Below are 9,802 nucleotides of genomic sequence, written 5' to 3' on the forward strand. Positions count from 1 at the left end.
GTAACTGCAATATTAATTTTGAACCGCTAAACCGTTACTTTTCAAATGTATGTGTATTTTTATCATTTATAAAATCTCCAACACCCGTTTGTGTATTACATACTATACAAGTAAAATAGACTAACATTTAATAATACAATTCAACGCTGGTCAATTGGTCCCATTTTTTTAGGACGCAAATTGATTTTACACTAATACTTAGCCTGTGTGTTTTGTTTTCAGCAGATGAGATGGTTGCATTGTGGGAAATGTAGGATCCAGTGTTTGAAAGCTTGACCCACACTAAGGACAATAAATCAGGGCATCTTTGGCTCTGGTTTATCAATTTGTATCCATCTATAAAACAAAACAAAAAAAAATACACACAAGTGCCCCAATGTCGTGTAAGTGCTGTAGTACCCCTTTTTAGTTTCATAGCTCATATCTTCTTTTCTGAGGTTTCACTATGCTGAATTCCCAGATAATACACGCCATGCAGATATAGTGTTTGTTTAACTTGACACGATTTTAAGTCATCCGACTCAGAGATGTCTTTTAAATTCCTAGTTCCTATTAAAACATGTTTACAGTAAGTGCTGCAGATTATCCAAAGTAAGTACAAGTTAATGCACAAGTTAAAAACAAAACAAAAAAACAGGCCGCTGTGCTGGGTTAACACCGGAAATCTAGATGAATATTTAACAATTCGGGCTCACAAAACAAAAACTATTCCATTTGTGTTTGTTTAAAGATAAATCCGCAAATCCAGGTGAGCTGAGGACTTGAACACATGTCAGGCTACAACAAAACTAGGAACAGAAAACACTGCCTCACTTGTCACGAGATTATAAAAGCTACAACTTTTTTAGATTTCTTTGGAGTGGCGAGAGGCATCACGTCCAACAACACATCAGTCCCGCCAAGCAAGAGGTAGGTCCTTTTTTTTTTATCTTGCACGCTAAAGATATTGATGTTGCAACATAATAATTTCGTTATAGGAGTTCCAGTGTAGCATGATGTTGAATGCACCCTCTTATATAGACTCAGAGTTCTTGTTAAAAGACCTTTATTATTTGTACTCTTTTTACAGTGACATTTCTTGAACCTGAAGTAATGCACATATACTTATCCCATACTTATTGTCTAGGTTCCAGTGATCAGCAATGAATAACTCTTTGAATATCAGCGAGTATGACGAATACTACGAGGATGAAATCTGTGAAAAAGGCGAATTGGTCCAGTTTGGGTCCATGGTCATTCCTGCGTTCTTTTCTGTTGTGATCACACTGAGCCTCATAGGAAACATCCTTGTCCTTGTAATTTTGGGGCTGTATGAAAACCTCAAGTCTCTCACCAACATCTTCATCCTGAACCTGGCCATTTCCGACCTCGTTTTCACCTTCGGTCTCCCCTTTTGGGCCATTTACCACATCTGGGGATGGGTGTTTTCAGAGGCCCTCTGCAAAATTGTGACTTTTGTCTTCTTCACTGGGTTTTACAGCAGCATCCTCTGCCTCACCATCATGACCATCTACAGGTATTTGGCCGTGGTTCACCCTCTGTCTGACCTGAGAACACTGCAGATCAGCACCGGGGTTTATATGTCTTTCCTTCTGTGGCTAATCAGCATCGGAGCAGCCATGCCCTCCCTCTTCTATAGCGTCCTCATTCCGATCCCCCACCAAGGTGAACACTCTATGGGCTGTGAATATGAATCTACTATTTGGAAAAGCATTGGTTTCTCCCCAGAGAATGTTATCTTCTTGGTCACCTTCACAGTCATGGCTTTCTGCTACATTCAAATACTGAGGAGAATCTCAAAATCAAGATCCCACACGAAGAACAGAGCCGTGAAGTTGGTGTTCTGCATCGCGGCTGTATTCTTCCTCGGCTGGGTGCCGTACAATGTAGCCATCTTTCTGAGGATCCTGTCTGACAATATGGTTGAACCATTTGATAAATGTGAAGCAAGTATCCAGCTGGACTATGCCTTCTATGTGTGCCGGCTCATTGCTTTCTCCCACTGCTGCCTGAACCCTGTCTTTTACGCGTTTGTTGGGGTGAAGTTTAGGAGTCATTTGAAGTTAATGCTGCAGCGCATGTTTATTCGCCAAAGTTCAACCGAAGAACAACGTGTTCGCATGCAGAACTTCTCACGTGGATCAATGTACTAGTTGCTGTTGAGTATGTAACTTCTTTGCATTAACTGTTGGATTACTGATCTAAAGAATTACTGATTTCAGGGCACATTTGGTAATCCATGGTAAAGTGGTTCAAATGTTGAGGTTTGTAGCAAGCGTCAATATTCACTTCCAATGTTTGTGTTTATTGCTACATATGTGTGTCTACATATAACCAGTTTCCTAATGTGCTTTGTAACCTTAATGTATGCGTGGTGAATTTCAAAGGAGGATCTGTGGCACATGAAAAATATTGTTCATTACTGGCAATGGAAGTGAAGCCATTATAGTAGACGTATGTTCACAGAGTGCCACGTGATTTATGATGATGATGTTGATGAGGAGGAGTTTTCATGTATTACTGTAATTATGGTTGATAGTGTACATATTATGCAATGTGTCATTTCATACAACAGCCCCAGTAAACTCTGGTTTTCCATAATTACAATAATGTAAGATGTTTGTAAACAATGTATTTGTTGATATGTTTCTGATAAATGTATACATTAGTGTAGAATAAAACTTGATGGACGTTAATGTCAAACATCTCTAACATATGTAGATTTAATCAGTTCCTCTCAGTTAAAGGGAAGCAGAAATATTTGGATTTCTTTATCTCTCCCTGCTGTAAATAAACACAACGATATTTTTTTCTTCTGATAACATGCTTTTTAATAAAGGTTAATATTCTTCTTCTTGTCTTGTTTGTTTTTTTAATATAATGAACCTCTACCAAATGAGATGTAAAAACAGTTATGTCTATTAAAGATGTATTAACATGTTTGGACACCACTTTCTGTGGACAGGAGCAACATGTTAAAACTGTTTTTTTGTGCCATATTTAACAACAAAACAACAATAATACCAGGAATTTAATATGTGGTGCAGCCTTTGAGTTCTACAAGTCAGACCAGCCATACATTTTTCTCAATAAATTGAGCTCGGCCACTTCAATCTGGACAAACTTTTTCAAAAGTGTCCAAGTGATCAGAGTGATCATAATTATTTTTAAATTGGCTTTGCTAAATCATTATTACCTGATGTGGCATTGATAACGTAAAAAAAGAAGATAAAACCAAGATAAAAGTCATGGTGGGGAATGTATTCAGATCCTTTACTTCAGTAAAAGTACTAATACTACAAATACGACTGTACACAGTAAAAATACTCCAGGAGTAAAAATAAAGTGGCACAGAAAAAAGATATGAAAGTCCAAGTATCTAAAGTAGACTACAGTTTCTAAAGAACCAACACACTGTTAGAAAACAACACAATACAGTATAAGAGATATGAGACAGGTCAAAGCAAAGTGGAACTACTTTCTTGATCATAAACTGCATGTGGGTGGGTTCAAGCCGTGCACTTAGATTGCCCTTTATAACTTCCTCCTTCAGGCTGCTCTCTGACAAACACACTGCACACCGTAGAGGAAGGAGGATCTGAGGTTTTCTTAGAGGGATTAAACAGTGAGTTTTAGTAAGGTGTGACATCTCAACTTCTGGTTTCATGGTACCGGACCTTGTAAACAAATATTTGAAGGTAAGAGAAAAGGGTTGTTACTCTCATTGTGCTTTTACTGTTATTATTCAATACTGGTCTTCGAACTTAAATTAAACAGTGAAAGCAATCTTTAAAATGCTTGTTATTTACTTTTAGCCTTCATTTAGTTTGAGTTCAGTCAGACAACTCACGTGTTTCTTTAACAGTTTGGCGACTAGGCTCGGGCATCATCACTCCATAGATATACATAGCACGATGAGTGATGATTAAATAACTAACCCCCAAGCGCACAGGTGGAAGCTGGGGTGGTGGTGGGGCAGGCAAGCAGCAGCGACGTAGAGGTAGCTGCAGCAATAGCAGCAGCAAGCAATGCCTGGAGAGAGAACTGGCAGGTTAAATAGAGTGGCTTAAGGAGACTCTGTTTGGTTGGTTGTAGAGCGGCAATGGGGCGTTATGTATGAATGCAGCATAAGTGCTCGAGTTGACTGCCTGAACTAGCTCGCGGGTTTCGCCCCATTTATTCCTATTTTCCGATACAGATTCCTACACACATTTCATATGACTAATTCCAGCAAACTGCATTTTTGGCTATCAGGTTAAAGAAATTAGGTAATTTAAGGGTGTTTGAATGTATATCGGGTTAAAAGTATGGGTTTTGTAGCTCTGTTGTTGTCCTGTTTCAAAATAACAATGTATGTGTATACTTATGGTCCCAATAAATCCAATGAATATTACAATTTTATATTATTGTTTGGTAGATTTCGAAATATTTCAGTAACATTAGTTATCATTTTACTGCTGTAGATGTTAAAGGTTGTTATAATGTAAACTCCTTTATATACTCTTTGGTAGTTTAATCTATGAAGTGCATTGTATTCAATAAAATAATCCCATGTTTGTCGGGTCACTATCCTGTGAGAACCACATTTCTCTAAGAAGTCACATTTCCATGAGCTCAGAAAAACAGCCATGTTTTCAACTTTGTGAAAATCCAATTCCCAGCTGTTCCAACAAGCATTTTAAATCGTCTTTTTCTAGCTTTGGAAGTCTGCAAGTTTTCCTGGACACAAAAATTAACTTTGTCCGAAACATTCAAATTCACAATCACCAAATTTGGTAGTGCATTGTTTGTTCACCGAAAAGGAAGGGGATGAACAATTGTAAACTGCTAAGCTACTAAAACTGTGAGACAACTGTAGTGCAGTAAAAAGAACAGCCGTTACCTCTGAGATTTAGTGAAGTGAAGTTGCATATAATAGAAATACGTAAGCAAAAGTACAAATACTAAAGCACATTATATATTATATATTTATTTACATTCCACCATTGATTCCCACTTTCTATGTGTTTATGAAAAAGGTTGATAAAGTCCTCTTGTTTTACAGATGTGGTTGTGGATTTTGATTAGCCTTGAGATCATCACAAAGCTGCATGGGTATTCAGATGGTAGATTCCCAGAGTCGTGTGACTCTATGTTACCTGTGCATAGAAGTAAAAAGGAGATATTGCATGAACCCCAGAGAACTGACCCACCCTTTGAGATCACATACGATCCCGCCCCACATGGACAACCTATCACAGGTACAGAGAATATTTTCCTGAAGCTTGTTAATCACTATTCATCTTTGTTGCAGTGGTCATCCACTTACTACTGTGTTCATTTTCTGTTCCTCCCCTTCTCTTGATAAATCTTCAAACCTTTTTCCAAGTTTATCTCAAGAGCAAGCAATCCAATAAGTTCATAGGATTTATGTTGGAGGCTCGAATGACGACGGAGTTCGTAAGCCCTGCTGTTGGGAAATTCATCGTGCTTGATTATGGTGAAACTAAACTCCTGTCGTGCCATAGTTCACCGGTAAGACACCATCATTATCTCCAATCCTATTTCATTAACACTTTTAAATGAACCCTATAAAGCTACTTCTGGATGCTTTACTCTTCTCTTCTCGCCTCAGGACAACGCTGTTAGTCAAGAACACACTTCAGAGAAGCGTTTGTTCAAAGTAAACTGGACGGCGCCGGCACAGGAAGAAAAGTTGGACTACACTTTTAGGTATTCGCACACTTTGACTGTCCTTCATGATTCAATATTAGGCCTTTCACATGGAGCAAAATGATTGATATTGAATCCCTTTGCATCCCTGATATGTTGCAGAGCCACATTTGTTGAGAATTTTGACACTTTCTGGGAACGTGTGGATTTAGTGGTCAAGTTATCCGCACCATCACCAACAACAACAACTACTTCTACGCCATCTACGATATTGCCAACTACTACAACTCCAACTACTACAAGCACTACAACGCCAATTACTACAACTCCAACTACTACAAGCACTACAACGCCAATTACTACAACTCCAACTACTACAAGCACTACAACGCCAATTACTACAACTCCAACTACTACAAGCACTACAACGCCAATTACTACAACTCCAACTACTACAAGCACTACAACGCCAATTACTACAACTCCAACTACTACAAGCACTACAACGCCAATTACTACAAGTACTAAAACACCAATTGCTACAAAGCCAACATCAGGCTCTACGATGCCAAGTTCTACAAGTACAAATGAACCCGATACAACAGAGCTGAGTACTACAAAGCCAAGCAGGACCACTCAAGAAGTGTCCTTAAATTTAACTAAATTACAGGTAAGCATGGACACAGAATGGCGATTCGATTAAGCTTTTTTTATTGTGTGGAAATCTATTAATTAATAAATGAATACCAATATCTGCATTTACACAGCTCCATACTTTTCTTGTTTTTTCTTCAGGAACCGGGTACTGTATTGGTGATTGCTAACAGTGTTTTGGTGTCCGTCAAAACGGTATGATTTTGTATTAATTTATGCCACCCATTAAAAAACTTATAGCAGAAGATGAATTCCTGTCTCATTGCATCTCTCCACAGGAACTGCCTTTGTTAATAACTCTTCTCCTCAACGGACCCCGTTTGCATCATCTAAATAAGGTATCCTGTGAGTTTTAGGGCTTATTTTTTCTGTGACTCTAGAAACCGATTGTGCATCGGGAGGTAGGTCATTTGAATCTCGTGCTTAAATGAGCAATTTAAACTATATAGAGATGTAACTACAGAATGTTTAACGATTCGTTGTATTGAATAGATTTAATGTCGTTTTTGGTCATATGTATTTTCTGTTTATTGTTTTGTGCATTTATTTGTATTCACTTTTAGGTATGTACTTTTACAAATTTAAATGTAATTTAAATGCCCATATACTGGGACAAGCATTACAAATCAGAATAGGCTTTAAATATTATGGAGAAATTGGCTAAGCAAGTTTCCCTTATGTATCTGTGCCTTTAAAAATAACCCTAAGTGAATACTATTAATTATTTACAATAATTGAAAGTTAATTTTAATTATTTTTTTAGGTGAAGATATTAAGCTGTGTGCTTTGTGCAGCCGTGGAGATACCTGCCTTGGTCTTGTTTTCTTTGGCTGATCCCATTAACGTGAGAAATAGTTAATGATTTACAACAATTCTCCATATCTACATCCACATTTAAACTGTATAGGTACTATTTAATGTGTGTGCGATCTGTCTGCATGTTTAGGTCCTTTTCATTGCTCTAGTGTGTGTTGCAATAGCCTTTAATTTCATGGAGCTGTTTATCGTCTGTCTCCGTATTGAACCCAGTCATGAACTGTAAGTCCAACTTCCTCTTGACTTCTTCTGCATGAATATTTGACTTTACTCTTTCATCAACACTTTTATGCACAGCTGTTTGTGTTTGTCTTTTCTTCGATTCCAGAAAGGAGATCAGTGAGCTTACCATCAAAGTGTGTTCTGTCATCCACTGCATTTTTACAAGTAAGTGTATATTTACCAAATGTTAACAGATACTGTAAACCTACTTCACTGCATTAACTTACCTATCTGAGAATACTTTTTAAATGACTTCAAAGCAATAGTTTGACATTTTGGGAAATACGCTTACAGTATGCATTCTTGCCAATTCACAGTTTGTGGAACATTTGGGTATTTTACTTCATCCGACAAATACCGCTAAAGTCTGTGTGGGCAGTGCATAATCTTCACTTCAAGCATGCAGTACATGAGCTGGACAATTGTTTTGTGCCTCTTTTGGACTGTTTGAGCCAAATACAACAATCAAAGGAGATTACCATAATTTGTTTTGTATATAATAATAATAATAATAATAATCCTTATATTTATTATAGCGCTTTATCAATGACTCAAAGCGCTTTACAAATACACATTACATATACAGATCATACATACATGTAATGGTCATCTACTGTGGACAATACCCACAGGAGCAAGTTCAGGTGAAGTGTCTTGCCCAAGGACACAACGGCTTTACAGATGCAGCGGCGGTCAGCGGCGATCAATGCACTGCGCCACACCGCTCATCTTCACACTTTTACAAGTACACATTGATATTATACATGTACTGTGGACAATACCCACAGGAGCAAATTCGGGTGAAGTGTCTTGCCCAAGGACACAACGGCCTGACGCAGTGGGGCGGGAGCGGGTTTCGAACTGGAGTTCCCCAACACCCCCTTGAGTTGATGATCAAACGCACAGACCACTGCGCCACCCGTCCCAATGTATTTTTGTATCACAATACAAAATGACTCTCGTACATTTCCAGTAAATATCTTAAATGGCTAAGGCTAGATTCTCCAACCAACACCCCTAAAACTTACAAATGTTCCTTTCATATCATACTTACTTAGTTGTAGACGTGCTAGCAGGTGGACCATTGGACATGGCCAGCTAATGCTGAGTGTACCAGCTTTTGTCTGGTCTGGAGACTCAATTAACCACAATTTCCCAAAAGATCTTAAACTAGTCCTTTAAGAGACACGTTTATGATCCTTGTATAAACTCTTCAGAAAGCTGCCTATGTGTTGTTCTGATTTACATTTTCTTTTCTCCACAGCCGCTATCATTTTTCTTGGTGTTTTGGAGTTTGACAACTGTGGAAAGGAAAGGGAAGACTCTTGGCTAGTGAAAGTGATGATGGCTTACACAGTGTGGATTCTCCTGTTTGTAATATGGGTATATGTAAGCAGTATTCACAGGAAAACCATACTGGGTGGAAGCAAAATAGGTAAATGACTAGTAGTATACATTTCAAACAATTATAATAGCATGCATTAATACAGAATGGATTCTTTTGAAGAAGAAAATAATGTATGTCACTATTTTCTTTTACAGGGAGTTCAAAAAACAGAAAAGAAAGAAAAAAGGTCAGCCTGTCCACATCATGACGAAATACCATGTCTTAATAACTTTTCATTAACAATCGTACATTAATCATACATACAAATGTAACTTGATCAGGTATTTACCACTGCACCTCTACATTTCAGAAGAAGCTCAGTGCAGCAGGAAAGATTGTGATCGCGGTCCAAGTAATCTTCTGCGTTGGAAACGTGTGTTTTGCTTTTGCCGTCTCTTTTGGGATATTTTGGTGTTAGGAAAAGTAGTCCTGGGCATCAAGCTTTATTATGTCATTCACATGTGTCCATCCTGGGAGATGGATCCCTCTTCACTTGCCTTCCTGAAGTTTCCTCGCTTTTTCTTCAGATAATCAGGGTTATTTTTAGGGTCGTTTTTTGTTTTTGGAAGGGTCCATTTCCAGAATGCTGTGCAGAGTGCAAGGCAACGAGGAACATTTGTCATTTCTAATATTGGGTTTGAGAATTGAATTGGATTGACTGACATTTTAAAGTTATTAATGAATTCATAAAAATGCCAATGAGACTTGGCCTGGGAAACGGAGACTTGCTGGTTCAAGTCCCGAAAAGGACTCACTACCAATTGTGGACTGATACCTGGAGAAGTGCCAGTTCGCCTCTTGGACACTGCTGAGGTGCCCTTGAGCGAAAACAAGGAACCCTACACTGCTCCCCTTATACCTTAAAGTAGCTGCCCAATGATTGTAATACTTGGATGGGTTAAATGCAGTCTAGAGTCAAATGTTCACTGTGTGTTACAGTCAAATATGTTTGTATACTGACCTAAAATAAATCTATTTATCTTTATCTAAATAAAAAAATACTCAAATGTTATCAAGGTGTTGAATCTGGTCTCAAAATAAAGTTTAAAAAAAAATGTTTCAGCGCTTTCA

At 38.1% G+C, this 9,802-nt stretch overlaps 2 protein-coding genes across 6 annotated transcripts; both read left to right on the top strand.

The window, feature by feature from the left end:
- Positions 1-776: 776 nt before the first annotated feature.
- On the top strand, positions 777-2,851 carry xcr1a.1 (chemokine (C motif) receptor 1a, duplicate 1). Its single transcript, XM_079651850.1, has 2 exons — positions 777-909; positions 1,127-2,851. Exon 2 carries the CDS (start codon positions 1,143-1,145, stop codon positions 2,151-2,153), a length of 1,011 nt encoding a protein of 336 aa, XP_079507976.1. The 5' UTR covers positions 777-909; positions 1,127-1,142; the 3' UTR covers positions 2,154-2,851.
- Positions 2,852-3,560: 709 nt separating this feature from the next.
- LOC307015727 (uncharacterized protein) lies at positions 3,561-9,743 on the top strand. Of its 5 annotated transcripts, none has more exons than XM_079644522.1 (13): positions 3,562-3,698; positions 5,045-5,240; positions 5,369-5,514; positions 5,615-5,712; positions 5,815-6,322; positions 6,448-6,501; positions 6,585-6,644; positions 7,070-7,150; positions 7,253-7,344; positions 7,451-7,509; positions 8,609-8,779; positions 8,887-8,918; positions 9,042-9,743. In XM_079644522.1, exons 1-13 carry the CDS (start codon positions 3,666-3,668, stop codon positions 9,147-9,149), a joined length of 1,638 nt encoding a protein of 545 aa, XP_079500648.1. In that variant the 5' UTR covers positions 3,562-3,665; the 3' UTR covers positions 9,150-9,743. The 5 variants fall into 5 exon arrangements, with proteins under 5 accessions (XP_079500652.1, XP_079500648.1, XP_079500649.1 ...); XM_079644523.1 differs by having other exon boundaries at positions 9,045-9,743; XM_079644526.1 differs by lacking the exon at positions 5,045-5,240 and having other exon boundaries at positions 3,561-3,698; positions 5,405-5,514.
- Positions 9,744-9,802: the final 59 nt, after the last annotated feature.

Source organism: Notothenia rossii (genome assembly GCF_949606895.1).
Source record: "Notothenia rossii genome assembly, chromosome: 1".
Classification (NCBI taxonomy): Eukaryota; Metazoa; Chordata; class Actinopteri; order Perciformes; family Nototheniidae; genus Notothenia; species Notothenia rossii.